General features: G+C 39.4%; 1 protein-coding gene across 4 annotated transcripts in view; it reads left to right on the top strand.

The window, feature by feature from the left end:
- The window catches only part of FCHSD2 (FCH and double SH3 domains 2), a 302,350-nt gene extending 280,971 nt beyond the window's left edge, over nucleotides 1-21,379 (top strand). For all 4 annotated transcript variants that reach the window (XM_049619346.1, XM_049619362.1, XM_049619338.1 and 1 more), the window contains 7 exons: nucleotides 10,121-10,255; nucleotides 15,517-15,600; nucleotides 15,720-15,897; nucleotides 16,196-16,416; nucleotides 17,365-17,494; nucleotides 17,637-17,719; nucleotides 19,871-21,379. In XM_049619346.1, coding sequence (XP_049475303.1) covers nucleotides 10,121-10,255; nucleotides 15,517-15,600; nucleotides 15,720-15,897; nucleotides 16,196-16,416; nucleotides 17,365-17,494; nucleotides 17,637-17,719; nucleotides 19,871-19,954 — 915 coding nt within the window. In that variant the 3' untranslated portion in view covers nucleotides 19,955-21,379. The remainder of the gene's footprint in view (nucleotides 1-10,120; nucleotides 10,256-15,516; nucleotides 15,601-15,719; nucleotides 15,898-16,195; nucleotides 16,417-17,364; nucleotides 17,495-17,636; nucleotides 17,720-19,870) is intronic.
- Nucleotides 21,380-23,502: the final 2,123 nt, after the last annotated feature.

The following is a 23,502-nucleotide window of genomic DNA, read 5'->3' as shown; positions in this document are numbered from 1 at the left end:
CATTTTCTGCGAAGAGAACATTTTGCAATCCTAACCCATTCTTCCTTACCTCTAGTCAGTATCATGGAGCTTGTGTCATCCTGCTTTCAGCTGAGGGATATATTTTGTGGAAGCTCTACTAACAGTCCAGTAGTGCCCCCTTTATCCATGGTGTCACTTTTCTTGGTTTCAGTTACCATGGTCAGCCATGGAAACAACTATCTAGACGCAGATGATCCTCCTGACCTATTGTCAGAAGGTCAGTGGTAGCTTAACGCTGCATTACAATGCCTACGTCATTCACCTCACTTCATCTTGTCACGTAGGCATTTTATCTCACATCACCACAGGAAGAAGGGTAAGTACAGTACAATAAGATATTTTGAGAGAGAGAGACCACGTTCACAAACTTTTATTACAGTATATTATTGTAACTTATGTGTTATTACCATTGTTATTTATCTCTTACTGGGCCTGATTTATAAATTAAACTGTAGCACAGGTATGTATGTGTAGGAAAAAACATAGTCTGTAGGGTGTGGTCCTACTGGTACTTCTGTGGGTTCAAACATCCACTTGCAGTCTTGGAACGTATCTCCTGCTGATAAGGAAAGGAGGCTACTGTATAAATAAAGGAGAGATGTGGGCACAAAACAGCTTAATGAAGTCCCAGTATTTATTTAACCTGTTTTTAAATGACTGCACTGAAGTAATTTAGAAGAAGTTGTATCTCTTCTCTTCACACTGGCAGCTGCTGGCTAGGATCATGAAGCAGAAATACACATCTGGGGACCAAATTATTTCTTCCATTATAGATGCCAACAAAAGCATTAGTCATCAAGTTTAGAGTTCCCTTCCATCGGGAAAACATGGTTAATTTTAATGTTACACATTAACAGTGTAAAGGGCCTTATTAGAAGATAAATGTTTTTAAAATATATAGTCTTTTTACCTTACAGAATAAGGAAGGAACTATACTTTCTTGAGTATTAACTTTTTGCCTTCTATATTATGCTGTGGTACAGATAGAGGGTTGGGAAGAAACATAGAAAAAGAATCACAGAATACAGCAATATTTTTTAATGGAGAACAGTCTGTTAATATAGCTACTCAGCTGATGGTAAACTAGAGCTCATACATACCTCTTATGGTTAGATTGCTACCAGTAGCCCAGTCAGCCTTTCTGCCAGTCATTCCTCCCTTCTCTTATTTTCCTTTCTTCTCTTACTCAAAAACCCATACTCAGTTTAATTTTGAAGTTATACTAATTTTAGAATAGAAAAAGGTATAAAACTGGATTAGAAAAAAATTAGAAAGTTAGGTAGAGGAAAAAAATGACCCCAAACTCCGTCCTTATGACACCACTGTTAGCAACTTGATGTAATTCTGTCCTCTTTCTATTCTTTTTTTAAACATATTTGTCATAATAAAGTTAATTTTGTATATTTTTCCATCTAGCATTCCATTTTGCTGGATAGTCTTCATAATCTTTCTTTTCATGTCTGTGTAGTAGTCCCTCAGGAAGGCATACCATAATTCACTTAACTGCTCTCTTATAGGTTCAATATTTAGATTGCTTCCAGATATTATAAATAAATAATACTCTGAAAGAGTGTCTCTGAAAGAGATATATGTGTACATACTTCTTTTTTCCATAGTAGGAATAGATTTCTATAATACAGATTCTTAGAAGTAGAATTCATAGGTTGGAGATTTATAGTTCTTCGTTTAAGGTTGGGTTTTGTTCTTTTTTTCCCCCTAGATTCTCAAACTATAGCTGACAGTGTTTACATGACTTCCTTATCTTCAGCCATTTCCCCTATCATTTCCCCTATATAACAGACATCCTGGCATCCACTTTGTTGTGCAACCTCCCTAAGAGCGTGAGCATTTTGCAGAGTTGCATAGAAATAAATTCTGACTTTCCTCATTATGAAGACCATGCTGAATAATGTGTTTGAAAGGCAAGGAAATTAAATATTTTTAAACATCAGGATGGTAGTTTAGTTCTCATCTGCCTCGTTAAATGCCTAATAGTCTTTGCAGTATAATGGGTTTTGTTTTTGAAATATGAAAATCTGTTTGTTGGCTTGTCCTGATCCCAAAGAAAAGAAACAATGGCTTTTTGTAATGAAATAAATGTAAACAGTAGAAAATAATAGCATACACCTGCAAAAATTTTTAGGCACTTCCGTATTTACAGTTTTTCCAAGTGGTTAGTGGTCTTGTTATTGGATTAAACTCCATACCCAAATAGACCACACTATTATTGAAACTGAAATTTCATATTTTCAGTAGGATCAATTTAATTCAATTCAGTAAGCATGTGTGGAGCCTGCACGCCTCATGAGACCCTTTGCTAAGTGACGGGAGTTACAAACTGAGTATAATGTCTGCTGAGTTTGTATCCACAGATTGAGAGAACCAGTCTCACTAACAGCCAAGACCAAAAGATGGGCATTGAAAAGATGTGGAGAATTTCAGTTCTAAGAGAAGTATCTCCAGCTGTATTGTGTTCTTTAACTTTCTGCATACCCATAACAAGTAAAGTACCTGACACAAATCCATATACGTAGTACATATTCAAAAATACTAATCCACACCTGAAGATAAGCAGTCTAATTCCACCAACTGACCTTAAAATAATATTAAAAAGAGGAAGTTCACAAAAAAGCATCTCTACTGTACCAGGTACTATGTTAGGCACATTCATACATTATTTCAATTAATGATCACAATGGTCCTGAATGTATTTACAGATGAGAAGACAGACTTGGAAGAATTAAATATCTCCCAGTGGCACATAGCTAGTAAGTGGAGAGAGCTAGATTTGAACCCGCATATGTCTGCTTCTAAAGCCCTGCTCTTTACCATACTTTTTTTTCCTTTGATGATTCTGTTGAATCATCATTGAACATCCTATTTTTGATGTAATTAATCATCTTATAACATCTTCAGGTACTACGTGGCCAATTGCCATTAAAATTCTCAAGCTTTACTGATATTTTTTGACAGCTTTGCTGAGGTATAATTGATAATATAGTAGCCTACACATATTTAAAGTGTACAATTGGATATATTTTGACATGTGTATACAGCAGTGAAACCCTTGTGACAATTAAGATAATGAACATATCCACCACCCTCAAAAATTTCCTCATGCTCCTTCCAGCCCTTCAGTCAACCACTGATCTGCTCCCATTGTGGGTTAGTTTATATTTCCTAGAATTTTGTATGAACAGAATCATACAATATGTACCTTTTTTTAAATTTTTGGTCTTTCACTCAACGTGATTATTTTGAGGATCATCCGTGTTATTGCTCATCAATAATTGATTTTTTTTTTTTATTGCTGAGTAGTATTCCATTGTATGAGTACACCACAGTTTGTTTATCAGTTCACCTGATGATGGGCATTTGGGTTTTGGAGAGACTATTACAAGTAAAACTACTTATGTTTTGAGTGGGTCAGACAGTGGGTATGTGTTTAACATTTTAGGAAACTTCCAAAGTGGTCGTACCATTTTACGTGCCCATCCAAAGGGTGCTAGTGTTTTAGTTGTTTCACAGCCTCACCAACACTTGGTATGGTTGGTCTTTCATTTTAGATATTCTACTGGGTGTGCAGTAGTGTATTGCTATATTTTTGATTTGTATCTCACTGATAATGTTGAGCATCTTTTCATATGCTTATTTGCCATCTGCATATATTTTTTGGTGAAGTGTCTGTTCAGATCTTTTGCCTATATTTTATTGCTTGTTTTCTTTTTATTGAGTTTTGAGAATTCTTTTTGTATTCTGTATACAAACCCTTTATCAGATAGATGATTAATTTTCTCCCAAATCAAGTCTATGGCTTGTCTTTTCATTTTAACAGTATCTTTTAAAGACCAGACATTTTTAAGTTTGATGAAGTCCCCACTTACTTTTTTTTTTTTCTTTTATGGACCATGCTGTGTGGTGTGGTATGGTATGGTAGCTTTCACAAGCTATGATTTCTTTGACAAATAAATCTTTGCCAAACCCAAGGTCATATAGATTTTATCCTATATTTTCTTCTAGAAATTTTATAGTTTTGGGTTATACAGTTAAATCTGTGACCCAGTTTGAGTTAATCTTTGTATATATGTATATGTATATCCTTTGTGTTGTTGTTGAAAAGACTGCCCTTTCTCCACTGAATTACCTTCACATCTTTGTCAAAAATCAATTAACCATATATGTGTGGGTTTATTTTTGGACTTTTTGTTTCATTCTGTTGATCTATTTATCTGTCCTGATGCCAATGCTACATTGTTTTGATTAATGTAACTTCATAATTAGCCTTGAAGTTAGGTAGTGTAAATTCTCCAACTTTCTTCTCCCTCTCTCTCTTTTTTTAAATTTTAAATCCAGGATATTTAACGTCCAGCTTTCTTCTTTCTCAAGGCTGTTTTGGGTATTCTGGGTCCTTTGCATTTCCATATAAATTTAAACTCCCATTTTCTACAAAACAAACAAACAAACAAACAAACAACAACAACAAAAAAAAAACCCTACTAGGATTTTTAAAAATAGGATTGTGATGAATCTATCTGTAAGTCAGTTTGAAGATAGTTGATGTTTTAACAATATTGAGTCTTCCAACCCATTAACATAATACCTCCCTATTTATTTAACTTTAATTTCCCTCAGCAGTGTTTTATAGCTTTCAGTGTATAGGTCTTGCATCTTTTTTCAGATTTATCTCTATTTTAAAGTTTTTGGTGCTGTAGTGTTTTTTAAATTTCAATTTCCAATTGCTCATTGCTAACATACAGAAATATAATTGATTTTTGCATATTGATCTTATATCCTGCAACTTTGCTAAACTCATTTATTAGTTGTAGTAGCTTTTGTGTAGGTTTTCTGTGTAGATAATCATGTCACCTGCATATTATTACTACTGTAACTGTTAGCATCTCCAGTAGTTTAGGGCCAATGGATGTTCTTGCCTTGTTTCTGCACTTAGGGAGAAAGCATTCAGTCTTTTACCATTAAGTATGATGTTAACAGACGGGTTTTTGTAGATGCCCTTTACCATATTGAGGAGTTTCCTCTATTTAATTTACTAATATGAATGGATGCTGAATCTTGTGAAATGATTTTTCTTTTTTAGTTTGTTTATATGGTAAATTGCATTGATGATTTTTCAAATATTAAAGAAACTTTGTATTACTGATAAACTCTACTTGTATCATGATACATTACCCTTTTTATATGTTGATTGAAATTGTTAAATTGGATTTGTTAAAATTTTGATGAGCATTTTTGTCTCTGTTCATGGCAGAGATTAGTCTATAGTTTTCTTCTCTTGTAATGTTTTTGTCTGGTTTTGGTATAATGGTTGTCTCAGAATAATTTGAAAAGTATCCCTTCCTCTTCAATTTTCTGGAAGCTTATATAGAATTGTGTAGAATTTTTCTTTCTTAAATGTTTGATATACTTCATCAGAGCGTGTTATCTGAGCCTGAAGTTTTCTTTATGGAAGTTTTCTTGTAACAACAAATCCGGTGTCTTTAGTAGATATAAAGTCATTCAGGTTATTCTTCTTGAGTGGATTTTGATCATTTGTGTCTTTCAAGGAATTTGTCCATTCTATCTAAGTTGCCAACTTTATTGGAACAAGTTGTTTATAATATTCCTTTATTCTTCTTTCATTATCTAGAGAATGTGTAGGGGCATCACTTCTCTCATTCTTAATATTGGTTATTTGTGTCTACACTTTATTCCTGATCATTCTACTAGAGGTTTATTCATGTGATAAAGAACTAGATTCGGGGTGCCTGGGTGGCTCTTGGAAGCACCATCTTTGCTGAGAATTCTCAAACGGGGACTGGGCACAGGCACTCAGCAGGGTACCTTTGTCGGTTAACTGTCAGTCTTCAGCTCTGGTCCTGATCTCACAGTTCCTGAGTTCAAGCCCCCCATTGGGCTTGTTCTGGCGATGTGAAACCTGCTTGGGATTCTCTCTCCCTCTCTGCCTCTCCCACTTGCTCTCTCTTTCTCTGTCTTTCAAAATAATAAATAAATAAGTTTAAAAAAAAGAATGAATCAGCTTTTGACTTCACTGATTTTCCCCCCTGTTGTTTTTCTGTTGTCTTTTGTATTGATTTCTGCTCTGGTTTTTATTTCCTTTACTCTGATTAGTTTGGATTTAAATAGCTCTTTCCTAAGTTGAGGAAATTGTTTCCCATTCCACAGGGATCACTGTCCTTAAGTGCATCATGTCCAGGGTTCATATATTTTGAACAGTTTTTTAGTTGTTTCTGGAAGGAGTTTAAATCTGGTCCCTGACGCTCCCATCTTATCTGGAAACAGAAATCCACTTTGCTGATATTTTCAATGTTATCTTTTATAATCTACTTGTGTTGTATTTGGAATGATGTTCAATATGGTCACTTCTTTGTCCAGATGAAGCTCCGAGGTTCTGCTAGTGAGTTGTAAGGAGCAAAATAGAATAATGATTTAAGTACTTTCTAGGTATTGAGCGTGTGTTAGGGGTTTAAATATGTCACCTAATTTAATCTTTATGATATGAAGTAATTGTCTTCATTATAAGATAAGGTCATTGAAGTTGAGAAGTTCAGTAATTTGCCCAAGGTCACACAGCCGTAAATGGCACACTCAGCATTCAAACTCAAGTCTGTCAGACCCAGGGACCTAGTATTGCTTTCTAATTCATTACAGTCCCATAAAGTTGATGAAACCCTTCAGAGGTTGTTTTGCTGAGTACAAGGAGATAGCTAATAATACCAACCCAGAAATCTGCTTCTTATCTGCCCTTGCAAAGAGAGTAAGCATTTTACAACATCTAAGAAAGGAAAAACATTAGCACAGCTGGGAAGAATAGTTTTAATTGACGTTCTGTCAGGTGACAGGAAGGAAAAGGGCTAAGAGAGCAGTTGTTAAGAAACAGAGGAAGAATGTGATTTTAGAAATGCTGGGTCAAGAAAATATTGTAACAGTGAGGTTACAGAGGGTGGAAGAGGGAAAAGGCAGAAGTTGTTCCACAGTGACATACTTTGGAAAGCTTCTGGAGCCATGCAAAAGCACATGGCCCTGACCCCTTTTGCTGTCACTGCAACCTTTCATTCCCTTCTATGAGACTCAAACAATGGACTCAAAATAAAGGGGAAAGAATGGAATGTTTAGTACCAAACAGTGTTGCCAAGATAAAATGTTTTGGATTGATTCCCAGTGCCAAAGCACAGTGCATATTAACATTCCTTCTATATTTTTGGAAATGTGTTCTACCCACACTGGCTTTAATTTTAGTTTTTATAGATATACGGGTGTTTTGTGTTGTTTTGTTTCAATGCCCACAGTTGTGGGGTTTTTTTAACGTCTATAACCTTTACTAGAGTATGAAAGCAGTATCTTCTGTGTAGATATGTTTACATTTTATGGCAGTTTTTAGCATGTGATCCTCACCTTTTATATGACACAGTGCCTTTTTGGAGAACAACGGAATCATAGCCTGAGATGATTTGAAAGGTCATGATTTGAGCCTATTTTGTCATTGACCTGACTGACCATAGATGAAATTATTTGTAAGATGAGGCACATGATTATCTGACTCAGCTGGGAAGAATTTCCAATAACAGTTATAAAATAATGAGAATATTACGAGGACTCGTGAAGTGTAGGCAATACATTTGACAGGAAATATGTGCTACTTATTCTTTTAGAACGCTCCCCTCCACACACACACACACATTTCTATAGAATTTTATTAGGGAAATAGCAGTTAAGAATAGAGTCAGTTTTAAACATTAGTGCTCAATAGAAATCACTTTAATTCACTAAAAAGTAAAAGTGGCCTGTATAGGAGGCCTCTGCTTTGCAACTCACTGAATGCCAGGAAGTCTTCTCTGACCTTCCTATTCACAGGACCCCCTGTGCACTCAGCATTTAGTTGTGATGGCTTCTCCACTCTAGAGTATGAGCTTTTGCAAAGCAAACCATGTCCTCCATTTCATATCTAAGAGCCTAGCACAGTGTTCAGCATATCGTAGGTATTTGATATTTCAGTTAATCGGTCTATTGTGAGACCTGATTCTGACCATCCATTTCTTATATCTTTAATGTGTAAACATTTGTGCCTTCGGATGTTTGAACATGGGAAAAAGTAGCTAAATAGATGTTTATATGTAGCTAGAAACAAAGAAACTTTGCCTGTTTTGTTTCCTCTTTTTTGGATTTTTACTTTAAAAAGTAAGACATATTTGGGGCATCTGGGTGGCTCAGTTGGTTGAACATCCACTCTTGATCTCAGCTCAGGTCTTGATATCAGGGTCGTAGGTTCAAGCCCTACACTGGGCTCCACACCAGGCATGAAGCCTACTTGAAAAAAAAGAGTAAGACATGCTTATTCTAATAGTTCAGATTGTAAAGAGAGAGAGATATTAAAAACAGCCATCTCTATTTCCAGTCTTTGTTGTGTTATTCTTCTTCCCCCTGTCAGATATTTGTGTTCATATAAATACTATTTGTACTTCAGTATCATGGACAGTACTCTAGGTAAATACATTCGTTATACCCAATTATTGAATACTGTACTGAGAGTGAACCCCAGAATGACCGTATGGGTACAGACTGGTTGTGAGTATACCTTGTTTACCCTTGTGACATTATGGCTGACTGGGAGCCGTAGCTTGCTGCTGCTGCTGCACCATGAGAGAATATTGTACCATGTCGCTAGCCCGGAAAAAGATCAAAATTTAAATTTTAAAGTATGTTTTCTACTGAAGGTGTATTACTTTTGCATTATACAAAACAAAAAATTGTAAGTCAAACCATAGTAAGTTGGGGACCATCTATAAATTACGTGAGATTTCAGCACTTTATTATTATAAAATAGTCTCTGTGTTAGGTGGTTTTGCCCAACTGGAGGCTAGTGTAAGTGTAAGGTCTAATGTAAGCCCTAGGTGGGCTAGGCTAAGCTAAGCTATAATGTTCAGTAGGGTAATTGAATGCATTTTCAACTCAGGATATTTTTCAACATATGATGAGGTTTTTCGGACATAATGCCATTGTAAGTCGAGTAAGATCTATAGTGTTACATCCTGATCCTTTATTTCTCCATAGTATATTCACAAAAGTGAAATTGCTAGATCAAGTGGTATGTTTTGTTTTTAATTTCAGTAGGGTTTATTTTTGTTATATTTTTAAGGATTATAAGCTTACTTTTTTTTTTCGAAAACTCTTTTCAGTGTTTTTATTATTTTTATTTTTGAGGGAGACTGTGAGCAGAGCAGGGTCAGAGAGAGGAAGACACAGAATCCAGATCAGGCTCCATGCTCTGAGCTGTCAGCACAGAGCCCAATGCAGGGCTTAAACTCAACGAACCACAAGATCATGACCTGAGCTGAAGTTAGATGCTTAACCGACTGAGCCACCCAGGCACCCCATATCAGTTTACATTTCTACCAATGGTAGAGGAAAGCCTGTTTCTCCACATCCTTGGATAGCATTTAGAAATCTTTCTAACGTTTCCCAGTATGATCAGTTTAAAATGGTAAAAGGCCTTTGGGCGCCGGGGTGGCTCAGTCAGTTAAACATCCAACTTTGGCTCAGGGTGTGATATCCCAGTTCGTGCGTTCAAGCCCCGCATCAGGCTCTGTGCTGACAGTGCAGAGCCTCCTTCGTATCCTCTCTCTGATCCTCCCCTGCTTGCTCACTCTCTCTCAAAAGTAAGTAAACATTTTTTTTAAGTGGTAAAAGGTCTTTATTAGTATTTAACAGTGAAAAGAGAAAGGATACTGATAAGGATAAACATTTATGTATTTGAATGACATTTTACTCTTGGTTTTTAAAAACAGAACAAAAACACCTGATCCTTTCAGAGGGCCTGATAGAGCATTATAACTCTTGATCTTGGGGTTGTGAGTTCAAGCCCCGTGTTGGCTATAGAGATTACTTAAAAATAAAATCTTAAAAAAAAAGAACTTGGCCCTTTCATAACATGAAAAATGCAAGAGAGAATAGATACGTTTTTCTCTGTGCAGTTGAATAAGTAATTAATAGTTTGAACCAGTCAGGTTTTAAGTGTTTTTTCCTGCTTCACTCATTTTCTTGAAGTAAGCAAGCTAGGTAATTAATGACTTCTAATTTTCCCCAGCTTAATGCAGACCCCGAAAGAGAAGAAGGAGAAGAGTTTGAAGACAACATGGATGTTTTTGACGATAGCAGTTCCAGCCCTTCTGGCACCTTAAGAAATTATCCACTCACCTGCAAAGTTGTTTATTCCTACAAGGTGTGTATTTCTGTAACCTAGTGCTCATTTGAAATAGTGGCAATGCTGAAGACACACATGACTGTATCTACCTAGCCCTAAAATTGGTGTTCAGTTAATATTAGAGACAATATAACATAGTGGTGAACAGTCTAGACTCTGACCTCAGACTGCCTGGATTAAAATGCCACTTACAAGCTATATGACCATACTGATTAGTCCCTTCATCTCTGTGAGCCTCAGTTTTCTTATCTCTATTATGGAGGTAATATATAGCGCTAGTTTGAAGATTAGAAATAACACTTTATAGCAAAGTATTCAGCATAGTGCCTGGCATCTAGTAAATTTTCAGTAAATAGAAATCTTACCCTTATTATCAGTTGCCTGCTTTGGCACAGACCCTCCATTCGGATGACGCTCAAACTTGATATTAAAAGAAAATTGTTTTACAAAGCAGTTTTGGTAAACTTTACCTTTCCTAGTCTTAGTATGACCACCTCTTATTTCCATAGTAAGTAGGGACCTGGATGAAAAGATGCCAGAATTTCCAAACTTGATTTGGTATAATAGTTCTTAGTCTGTCTCACCCCTGCTCTGCTTTCACATAAACTTTTTACTCACACAAAATGAATTGAGTTTCACTCCCCTCATCAGTCCATTGACCAACCCTCTTGATGCTACCTCCAGAACATACCCTGAGCCCATTCGCCTTTCACCGTCTTGGTCTAGGCCACTGCTTCAGTTACTGTAAAAGAAAAAAAAACATAATTGGTAGCCTTCTGCATACTTGCCTCCCTCCCAAAAGTCCATTGTCCACTTTTCAGTCAGAATTATCTTTAACACATAAAGGAGGTTATTTTATTCCCCTGTCTAAAAACCTCTTACAAGCTTTCCATCACACATAGAAAAACAGACTTTTCACTAGAGTCTATAGTGTTCAGATTGATCTGGCCCCTGACAGTCTCCCTAACTTGATGTCAGACCATTTCCCTACCCAACCCAGTCACCACACATTAGCCACTGTGGCACCACGCTCCTTCCTGACTTGACAACTTTGCACTCACTGCTCTCTCCACCTAGAACATCTTTCCCCAAATCTTGGTTGGCTGCGTACTGCCCTTCACTGAGGCTCAGTTCAAATAGAGCCTCTCCTCAGGTCTCCCCTGACCACCTAAATATATAACTGACTTCTCATTTACCCAACTTGTGTACACATACTCAGTCTCTCTCTCTCTCAAAATAAATAAACTTAAAAAAAAAAAAAAAAGAATACTTCCTCTTTCCTAAAAGGGCTGAAGTTCTTTTTCAAAATAAACTATTTTGATAATCTTCTGAAAATTTCAAATCTTCTGCTGAGATACTTAGAAAGGTGTTCTAGAGTATTATACAAGTAGGGTTGGGAATGTTTTCCCATCTCACCTGTCAGTATGATATTTACTTTGAAGTTCCAGAATTAAAATTTAAGGTCCTTTAATGGAGAGGGTCCCGAGTGTCTGAGTGATTATAAATAGCTCACATCCATCCAACATCCCCTCTATTGACATATGCCAGGCATGTCTCTATAGTAAACTGGACTATAAAAATCTGTTTAATCATTTAATCACTGAACGGTCGCTCAGTGCCCAGTATGTGATATGTTTCAGGGATGCAAGAATTAGTGGACACAATTCCTGCTGCCTCCCCAGATGGATAGTCTGGGGGGAATAAATATTAAGCTGAAAAGTAGAGTACGTATGAAAACATTTATAGTAGGGGTTAAAATGGCTAATTTTTCCTGTGATAGTTGGAAGCAATTCCATAGATGAGGTGGCATTTCAGTTAGGTCATGAGTAAGATCTTACTAGATACGGTGAGAAGGGAAAGAACCTTCTAAGCAAAAAGAATAAAAGATAAGAGACACAGTTTGATGAGAGTATGGGATGTTCAGGAAATGTTACATTCGGTGGTGGGTGAGCATCAAGTGTGGGGATTAGAGCAGCTGGAAATAAAGATGTTTGCCGTCAGAGAGTAAAGGGCCTTGGAGACCAGACTAAAGTATGACTTTTATCCTGGCTGGTAGGGACCTCTGGATGTCCTAAAATCAGATTGGGCTTTTAAGAAGGTAAACCCTGGTCATGGTATAGATGCTATATGGGATAGATTAGAATAGAGAGAAATGAACTGTAAGCCTAATGGTGATTCCCATAGTCCAGACCAGCAAAGCAGGCCTGGATTAATCTGGTGAGGACAAAGAAACATTATATTTAAGGATTAGACTAAAAATGCTCATAACTTTTGGGGCACCTGGGTGGCTCAGTCAGTTAAGCATCTAACTTCGGCTCAGGTCATGATCTCATGGTTCGTGAATTCGAGCCCCATGTCAGGCTCTGTGCTGACAGCTCAGTCTGGAGCCTGGTTCGGATTCTCTCTCTCTCTCTCTCTCCCTCTCCCTCTCCCTCTCCCTCTCTCCCCCTCTCCCCGCCTCCCCTGCTTATTCACTCTCTCTCCCTCTCTCTCTCTCAAAAATAAATAAATGCTCATAACTTTTGACCCTAATAGCATAGATCCTAAGGAAATGATCACAGTATAGAAAATGATTTTGGACACAAAATGTTCTTTCATCATAGTACTATTTTTATAATAGCTGAAAGTTGGCAATCCAACAAGGGATTGTTAAATAAATTAACCATTCATATAACGTAACAGTAAACATAAAATATTATGAAGATAATTAAAAATTATATTAATGGAAGTTTTTTTATGTAAGAAGAAATGATATGTTATGCCAGAAGAATAAAATGCTCATGTACCTTAAGATTTCAGTTATGCATATTTCCAGCTTTTCTACAGTGAACATGTATTATTTTTATAATCAGGAAAAAGTATACTGTTTTCAAAGAAAATAGGAAATTTAGAGAGGTAGTGGTGGGAATGGAGGACTTGGCCGCTTCTACAGTTCTGGTCGTCCCTGGATATTAGGATTTCAGGGGGCAGTGTGAGACCACGTGTTTATTTAAAAAACATTTCCTGACCACTTGCTGACTTCAGTTGGGATAAATGAGAAGAATTACATTCCCTGCATAAGTCATTCTAGTGGGAACCCTACAAGGGCAAACAACTAAGTAGAGTGCCATGGTAGTTCTCATTAGAGAGATGTGCAAAGGCTTACAACAAAAGAAGGAAGAAGCAACCAGCTCCTTGGGAGTGGTCTGGAAAAACATATGAGCTGGGCCTCAAATCATGAGTAATTCTAATAGCTACCATTTGTGAAATACTGTATGCCTGGTACCATATTTATGTTTTTCTAATCTCTTTAATAACTCAATATGGAAGATATTATCAACAAACCCATTAAATCAACAAATATTAATTGAGTACCTTCCGTGTACCGTCCTGTTCTTTTCTAAGCTTGAGGACATGGCATTGGTCAATTACAGACAAAAATCTCTGCCTTCATGGAGCTTACATTCTAATAGGAATAGAAAAGAAAACTGACGCTCAGAGAGATCTTATGGACACTTGCCCTTAGAAACAGACTGAAGCTGGACTTGAATCCACAGTAATCTAAATCTGTTTGCCAGATGGGAAAGAGAGAGCAGGGCCTGCTGGAAAAAAGAAACAGTCTGGTAAAAGCATAGAGGCAAGGAATAACATGGTGTGTTCCGAGAAGAGGCAATAGTGTATGGGGCCAAAGCTGTGAGAGACCATGGTGACCAAACTCTGTAGAGTCTTGAGTTGCCATGCAGAGGACGTGACCTTGTCAAGTGGAAGCATTGATTACTGTTTGGGGTTGGTCTGATCAAGCTGGTGTCTGCTGATATTCTATAACAGCACTGAAAAACTTGCATGGACCTCCATGACTTTTTTACAAGGGCAGCGGTATATTTAAAGGTGTTCTTATCCTTCCTGCTTTGGTTCTCACACACACTGAAGTCAGGTTGTGTTGTTACTTTTTAAGTCTTACCATGGAATTAGGGAAAATGTTTTTGTTATATTGGTGCCTTTTCATGGCATAGTCAAAGCATAGTGTGTTTTTGGATTAGTGAAGAAATCCCACTGGAAAAGCTATCATGAATCAATGAGCCTTTTATCCTCATGTTTTGAGATCAGAGGTAATTTACTTAAAATTCTGGTCCTGGAGTATTTCTGTGACTGGTCAGCCATTTTCAATACTATTTTAACATCTTAAGCAGCTATGGCAACATCCAGAATCTGGGTTTAATAAAGTATTATAATGTACACAAAAAGGGAAATGAGGCTTAGTAATGTGACCCATTTTTTGCTTGTGTAACCTGGAGATACTTTACACATTGAGATTGTGAGATTTGAAAAACTGTAGGGTCTTACAGTTTGGTTATATAGTTGTTACTAATCTTGGGACTTGGGGAATGCTTTTAAGACTGCTCACCAGAGAACCAGAAGATGCTAGCAGGCCCCACCCTGTTACATGTGACAGGCAAGTCTCTTTAGGAAACAAAGCCACACGGTTTCTCTCCAGCCTCTCTGCTGAGCCCCTTAGAGGTTGCACTCAGATTCTGCAGTCTCGGGAGCAGTATCTGGGTGGCCAGCACTAGTGAACTCCTGTGTCAGAGACCATAAAACCATCACAGTTAGCAGCCTGTACAAAAGCATCTAAGTGGATCAGCCCATTCTCCACAGTTAAGTTAGAGCATAATAAATCCAAATTGTGGACGATCTCAGCCATTTTCTTTCCTGCAACTCTAATTCTCCTGGCCATTGTTTATCGCACAGTGATTCCAGATCAGTTCTAGGCGCTGCTCAAGCTGTCATCCAATCCATGTACATAGTTCTCTGCATTTTCACGGCCTGCGCCTCCATGGTAGCCCTCGGGTGCCGTTCTAATTCAGTGCTTGCTCCTGTGCCTGTGCTTCACAGATCATCATGGTTCTCAGCTTATTCATCCCACATTGACTCCCTCATCCTCCCCAGAATGGCAGGATTGTCATTTTGAAGAAATGGAGGCATCAAGAAGTTGAATAACCAATAGAAACAAGCTGGAGCTGGAACCCTGGTCCCCTGCTTCCAGCAGAGTGCTATGTTCACTGCACCTGATGGTCTCTTGAGGATTCCGTTTCTCCAGTTTTTGCTGTGGCTTTATTTTGTTTAATTTTTTAAAGTAAAACTTCACCTCATTACGATAGTTTTACAACACTTAAATTTTTATGTTTGGTATGTTTTTCAAAATCATTTCAATATTTTGATCCCCAGTTTTTGTTATGATCAGCGCACATCTGCTCTTTATCTAACCTTTTAATTTTGTCCATGACCATCCTACATTGCAGGCTTCTCAACCAGATGAGTTGACCATTGAGGAACATGAGGTGTTAGAAGTGATTGAAGATGGAGATATGGAAGACTGGGTAAAGGTATATTCCTTTGCTCATATCGCCCCTTCTTGTGACATTTTAGGAGTTTGTTTTGGTTCCTGTTTTGCCCTGTCCAGATTGTGTGTGCAAACCTATTTTGTCACATGTCTTTTACTCAGGCTCGAAATAAAGTTGGCCAAGTGGGTTATGTGCCAGAAAAGTACCTACAGTTTCCCACCTCGAACAGTCTACTGAGCATGCTGCAGTCCTTGGCTGCTTTGGACAGTCGGTCACACACATCCAGCAATTCCACGGAGGCCGAGCTCGTTTCAGGCAGCCTCAACGGAGATGCCAGTGGTAAAGACTGAAACAAGGCACTCTTTATTTGGTCACATTTTGGCCTAAACGGTATTACCCTGGAGTCAGCCTTCCGTAGGTTAAAAAGCATATCTTTATTCCTATTCTATGATATATTCTCCATAATTTGGTCACATTTATCCTGTAGGGTAGAACCCTGAAGTTGATCTTCAGTGAGTAAAAAAATTACTCTTAATCTGTATGATGCTCTTTTAGTTGCCACATGAGCATAGGGGTGGTTGCAAAAGGAACCTGGCTGTCCGTGTTCTTACTGCATTTTCTCCCTCTTCCTACCTAGTCTGTTTCGTGAAAGCACTTTATGACTATGAGGGCCAAACAGATGATGAGTTATCCTTTCCTGAGGGGGCAATCATCCGAATCCTGAACAAAGAAAACCAGGATGACGATGGCTTCTGGGAAGGGGAATTCAGTGGGCGGATTGGAGTCTTCCCATCGGTGCTAGTGGAAGAACTTTCAGCCTCAGAAAATGGTGACACTCCGTGGATGAGAGAGATTCAGGTACATGAGAGGGGAGAAAGCTGAATTAAAAGCTGGTTAAAGAAAATGACTCCCAAGAGGTGGCTGACCCATGCAAACACAGGCTGCAATCTCATCCCCTCCTCCCCACTCCAGTCCTCGGTTGCCACGTTTATGCAAAAAATTGAGTTTGGAAAAGCAGAGACTCATCAACCTGGCTCTTGGGTAATGGCCATATAACACCTCCATTTGCCCACTTTCTTTTCTCTGAATCAGTTAACCAAAATGATAAGTTGTATGTGACATACATAAAAGTGGTTTGGTAGAGAGAAAGAAAGAAACCAGAGAGGGAATTTATTGTCTCTGCAGTTAGTTTATATAGTAAAAATACTGCTTTCTATACACCACTGTCAGAGCCTGCCTGCCAGTCCATTTCAGAGGACTAATGGCAGAGCCCCATTATACTCATACGGCTCTAGGCTCAGCTGATCATAGCAAAACTTGCCTTTACGGGAAACCCTAATTCAGATCTGTCATAGCAGGTCTGGCAGGCCCAGGACCATAAGGAACATGTCTCCCCATCTTGTGTGTGTGGTATTGTGAACACTTAGTCTGACATTTACAAAATTTGGGGAAGTCGAAAACAGCCAATTATTTTCTTAACACAAAAAAATAGAATTTGTCCCCTTTTTTTTCTTCACTAGATTTATTGAATTGACTGATTTAGTGTGTTTTCAGTAGAACTCTAGAGAATGGTTTGACTAAAATCAGTAGTATAATGAGCTCTCTGAGGAGAAAAAGTTAAATGCATCACAAAATTGGGATTTGTGGTGGTTATTCTAAGTTCATGTGCTTCTGATGAGGCTGACCAAAATTGTTGATAGTCATAACTTAGCTGCAGAGAAAAGTAACATGTCTGAATTAGGGAAGCCAACTTGCCTCTCAAGCTTCCTGAGGTGAGCACTTTGTAACCTCTTTCCTTTGTGGCAGATCTCTCCTTCTCCCAAGCCACCAGGCTCCCTGCCTCCACTGCCGCTGTATGACCAGCCTCCCAGCAGCCCTTACCCCAGCCCCGATAAGAGGAGCTCCCAGTACTTCCCACGCTCTCCCTCAGCAAATGGTAAGGGTTTTCCTGGGCATGGATCTAAATACATTTTTATTCAGAAATCCACATGTTTACCTGAAGAGCAAACAGATTTGTTATTAGCATTTTTATTGCCCAACAACACAAATAAAACAAGCTGCTTGATTCCCTCCCTTAGAAAACAGCTTCCATACTGAATCGCCGGGTTGCTCACAGGCACCAAGGCATACTCCTGAGACCTCATATGGCAAACTGCGACCCGTAAGTCTCTTATCTTACCTCTTATAGAATGCGGTTCTTCCAAATGGAAAGTTAGCAGTTAATGTTTCCCTGTGGCCTCTGTGTTATGCTGATTCCCCCACGCAAGGATCATATGAGTTTGGGAAGATAAAAAGAGCTCTTGAAAACAAAGTCTGTAAAAATACACGCAGGGGCACCTGGGCGGCTCAGTCAGTTAAGCATCACGTGAAGCCTACTTGGCATTCTCTCTCCCTCTCTTTCTGCCTCTTCCCCTGCTCGAGTGCTCTCTCTTTCTCTCTCTCAAGATAAATATTTTTTAAAAACTCAACACATCTTGGAAGGTCTAGTCTAGACTGGTAGTTTTTTTTACTGAGCTATGGTGAGATAGCTATGAAAGGTGTATTTAAATTATAGCAAGCATTAAAGTGGTCTAAGTGTGAAACAAGCAGTTTTTTTCCAGCAAACATTTATTGATAAATTATTTTCCAAGCTTATATTTCTCTCTATGAGGAACACAGAGATGAAATGAGATATATTTCATGTCCTTTTGAGGTTTAAGAGCTTCTATTCTCAAGGAGAATCTCTTACAAATAATCACCTCTACTCATCCCTCACTCTACCCCACCACCTCACTGTGAAACAGCCCTTCCAAGGTCATAACTTTCCCACACTCATCCAGTACATTTATTTTCCTTGACTTGCTTATCAGCATTTGACACCATTCCTTGAACCACTCACTTCCTTTGGCTAATTCAGCAGATGTGTACTGAGTGCCTTGTTAAGGACTTGGTTCTTAGCCATTGCAAAGTTGTAAGTAGGACAGTGATGTGACTGGTTTTCCATTTTGAAACATTGCTGTGGCTTCTAAGTGAGAGTGAATGGAAGGTGGCAGAAGGGACATGGGAGCCATTAGGAGACTGGAGCAGTGGTTCAAGCAAGACTGGAGCAGTGGTTCAAGCAAGATGGTGACATAGACTGGTGGATAAGAGTGAGAATGAGGAGAAGTGAGCCAGTTTGTTCCACTGCCCTTTCCTGGTTTGCTCTCTACTTTCTGGCCCTTCCTTTTCATTGACCTGTATGGGCTTCTCTGCTTCAGCCCATCTCTGCTGATGCTTCTCAGGGTTCTGTCCATGGGTTGCTTCTCCTGAAGTCATTAAATTCACTCTCATTCTCCTCATACAATCTCATCTACTCCCATGGTTTTGATAACCATTTATTTACTGACAACCCCTAGTCTCATAACTGCCAATCCAGTCTCTTCCCTGAGCTTCAGCCTTGTGGACATTTCACTGTATATGTACCAAAGCCCCAAAACTCAGCAACGAGTTAATTATCCACCTTGCCAGACACACTCCTTCCATATTGCCTTGCTTGGTGAGTGGAACCCCATTCTACCACTGCTCTGACCTCACTCTTGATAGCTTTCTAGCCCTGCCTCCCACAAAGTCATCACCAATTCCTGCCACATGTACCTTGGAGACCTCTATCAAATACTCCCACTTCTCTCCTCCCTGCCCCACTCCTCCCACGCCCCCCCCCCCACCAATTCCTAGGTCAGGCTGACATAAACTCTCATTCACATGACTACAAGAGCCTCCTAAATTGTCTTCTTACCTACACTATTGCCCACTCTTGCCCTCCACTCTTTTCTCCAAACTATTATCCTAGTCATCCTTTCACATATCTGCTCCTGCTGTTTAAAATTCCACCAAAGACTCCTCTTTGCCTACAGAGTAAAGCTCAGATTTCCTTAGCGTGGCTTAATGAGGCTCTTCATGACTTCACCCCAAGCTACATCTCCAGTCTTATCTCTTGCAGCTTTCCTTCCAAGACAGGCCAAAAGGTTTTCAGTTCCCCAAGCATTGCTCTCTCTGGGTTCCACCTCCAGGCCTTTGCTTTGGATGAGCCTTTTGGAGCTACAGTGACTCTTGTGCCCATGAAGCTTTCAGCCTAGGCAAGACCCTGATTTGTGGGTTCCACATTTCATCAGAACAGTTAACTCCTTGGTGTGGGAAATAGTGAGAATTACGTTGGAAGCACACGCTTTCATGTTAAGAGCATTTGTGAGACCCCTGGGGTACCCATGTCTATGGATAAATGACTGGTTGGGGTTTGGATGCTTCAAGCACTGAATCAGGGAGCTAACAATCCATGTATTTGTTCCTTGCTCAGGTCCGGGCAGCTCCCCCTCCACCTACACAGAACCACCGAAGGCCAGCAGAGAAGATTGAGGATGTGGAAATCACACTGGTGTGATGATGGGTTTGCCCATCCATTACTGCTACAATCAAGGCCAGGCTTGGTGTTTGGCCACTCTTGTTTTTTAGGCACCTTTGCATGATGATGACTCTTGAACGGAGCAAAAACAAGGAGGATTATGTGAACGGGTGGCCTGGTGGACTCCTCCCACGTTTTGAATATTTTGTGCCTTTTTTTGTTGTCATTTTCTATGTCATCTCTCCTACCATAGCACAAATCCTAGCGGGCCCCAGAAGCAGAGGAGGACAGCCCTCATGCCTAACAGTGGTCCATTTTTATATGAGACTCAAGACCAGGACTCACTCAGGGCACGGTCACAGAGAAACTGATCATGTGAACTCGTACAGTATATTACTGTGGCCACAAGGATGTGGCAAAGATCCTCATCTTTCTTCAAGTGGCTTTTGCTCGTCTGATTGAGTTTAATCAGATCATGTTGGCTACGTAAGGAATTAGAAGGAGGGATTTCAGGAGAGGCTGGCTCCTCCCCACAGTTAGTCCCCAGACCGAGAAAAGTGAAACCTTATTGGAAAAAAGTGGACTGCCCTGAGTTTATCGCCAATTTCATTAATGCACATCTCTTCCACAACTAACAGATTTAAAACAGTAACAGTGTCCTTTGTATTAATATTTATGGCATTCATTTAGTATTAGTGGAGCTAATATGGAGGGGCTGAACTAATAGCCAAATCTTGTCCATCACATAGACTTAATAGAAAGGAGGCTGCGGCTGAAGCAGAAATGGAACTTCCAGATCTGAAATGAGCCGATTTAATGTTCTTTTTGTATTTGGGTATTTTTCATCTTAATTTTTGCAGCATATATTCTTCTGACCAGTACCTTTAGAATCTGAGTGTCTAGGTAAATTGGGGACACATACTTGCCTTGTTGAGCTTCTCTGCTAGGGAGGCCCCTCGCGTCATTTTATTCCCAAACCAGTGCACGAGTCCTGACAGCCAGCCTGTGGCTGCTCTAGACCGGTGGCCACCCCCCACGAAAGTGCAGCTTCCCAGGTCCCACTGACCTGACATATTTCCTTAGGAGGAACAACCTGTGGCTCATGGAAACCAGCTTCTCATGGAAAAGGACTAAAGGGTTGCACACCCTGCACAAGTGCAAACTGATAAGGAAAAGACAAGTTCTCCATGTCGCAAGGAGAGCCAAGAGTAGCTTTCTCCGCAGGCTAGCAAGCTCACGGTGGCAGGTGGCCCAGGGTAGGGCTCTGTCGGCTCTCCACCTCCTGTGGAAGATAGGGAGTGCCGAACCTAGGGACGAAGGGATTTTGCCAGTTGGTTTGTTTTTGTTTTTTGTTTAAGAAATCAGATTTGCAGAATTTAATCTAAAAGTTGTATTATGCTTTGAAAACTCCATCCTCCTAAGAATCTTTAAAACTTGAAATGCTCGCCAAATGTCCCCATGGGATTTTTGACCAAAAGTCAGGTTATAGCTGAAGAAATCTTCAGTTAGTCATTTGATCACTTCAGTGACAGTACCCAGCGACGAGTCTTCTCCGTAATTTGGGGTTTTTGTTTCGTTTTTTGCATTTCGTAACCTGTTGATCTATTTGAGGTCTTTTTGTGTTTATCAAACTTATTCTTAAGTTTAAAAAAGAAATTAAAAGGGTGGTTTTTTAAGATTTTAAAGTTCTCTGACATGTTAAAAATCTTCAAAGCACTTTATAAAATCTTCCAAGTGCTTAAATCAGGCAGTTCTTGCTACCCAGTCTTGTATTCTCTCTTTAGCTAGCCAAATTGTCCTTGAATCTGGATTTTCCACATTCTCAGAGAGTTATTTGAAATCTTTTGTTATATTTTAAAATATTTTTTGGAAGAGCTGCTAATTTTATTTTAAAAAAACAAAGTTGTAAAAATATGCCTCCTTTTTAAAAAGAACCCCTCCCTTCAGGACATGTAATCAAGCATCACAGTGCACAGGGCCAGGCTTGGAGGGAGTGCCTCTGTGCAGATGTGCTTTCTTTACAGTGGCTGTAAAAAGTTTGTATTTATTATGTATAAAATGTTGAATAATAAAAAAAAAATGGAATTAAGTTTTCTAAGTTTCCTTATAAAAAGATTTAGGTAAATAGACCTTCCAAATAGACAATGCTTTTTTATAAAGATATTCCTAGGCCCTCCTTTTTTAAACCATAAAACAGAGAGGGAAGTGAATTCCCAGTTAAAGGCTAAGTCCCTCTGGCTGCCAGCCAGCCACACCGAGGACCAAGGCTCAGTGTGTTTGGGGAGGGGCCCCACAGCTCTCCTCTTCCCAGGGCTGGGCACATGCAATATGTATTCTTCCAGACATTTTCTGTACATAAAACTCATGCATGTACACATTACCTTTTTACATATGTGGGGTTATATATTTAGTAGGTTTACCTCATTCTTTTTGAAGGCTATATTCTCCATGGTTTGGATATATCACAATTTTAAGCCTCCTATAGTGATGGACGTTTAGGTTGTATCCATCCATTTGCTGTTAGAAAGTTGAAATTACCATATTTGTACATGATTCTTTATAAATTTGTTCCAGTAAAAATATTGGGTAAATTCCCAAATATGGAATTTGAAAGTAAAAAAGCTATATGGACATTTAGTTTTGTTAGGTTTTGCCAAATTGGCCTCCAAAATGATTGTGTCTGTTAACACTCCCACCAGCAGCATAAGAGACAACAGCATCGACTGTGGAGTCAGAAGGTCTGAGTTCAGTCCTGGCTCTCACTTGACAACTGTGGGAACTGAGCCTCAACATCCTCATGGAAACTTGAGGATAACACTGTGGATCCAAGAAGGATACCTCAAGTCTGTAGCACAGGTGGTCACCACCAAACACCAATATTCCTCGCCATCACCTCCCCCACCTTTAGTGATCTACAGCTGAGCTCCTTTCTTCCAGCCTCATAGTCACAAGGTTGTCAAGGGAAGGTAGGTGCACGTAGGTAGGTATTAAATACCACATTCAGTACCCTTTCCATCTTCTGCTTTCCCCTGCTAATGAAAGGTGTTCACATTTGAGATCGCTATTGGCAGCAGGGGCTTAGTCTGTGATAAGGGGGCAGAGTTAAGCTAATTGTCCCACCCCAGCATCATCAGAGGAACTAACTGTAAAGCAATGAAGCCATAGATTCACCGCATATCGCATATCGCCTGGAACCCTTTCCTCTCTGACCTTCGACCCTAGCCCACACCCATAAGCCAGACAGATATGCAAGTGGGAGGATGTCAGCTGGCTTTAGCCCTGCTACCACTTGATGGGTGACCTTTCCCTCTGGGCCGCTGCATCCCCAGCCTTGAAAGGAGCGGGATGATTTCTAAGGGCTTATCCAACACTTCGTGCTAGATGAGTTCAGTTTCTAGACACAATGAAAACACCAAACAAAAAGGTCACAGTATTTGAGAACCGAGCACACAGACTTCTCCGGATGGCCAGAAACTAAAAAGAAAATTCAAGCCATTGGACTGTCCACTGAGAGAAAGCAAACCCTCCTCTGGGCTATAATCACATCCTGGGCTGCACTATTCCCTTGCTGCCTGGGGTCCAGCCAC

This window comes from Panthera uncia, chromosome D1 (genome assembly GCF_023721935.1).
Source record: "Panthera uncia isolate 11264 chromosome D1, Puncia_PCG_1.0, whole genome shotgun sequence".
Lineage (NCBI taxonomy): Eukaryota > Metazoa > Chordata > Mammalia > Carnivora > Felidae > Panthera > Panthera uncia.
The sequence above is the reverse complement of the archived record's forward strand: the minus strand, read 5'-3'. Positions and strand labels throughout refer to the sequence as shown.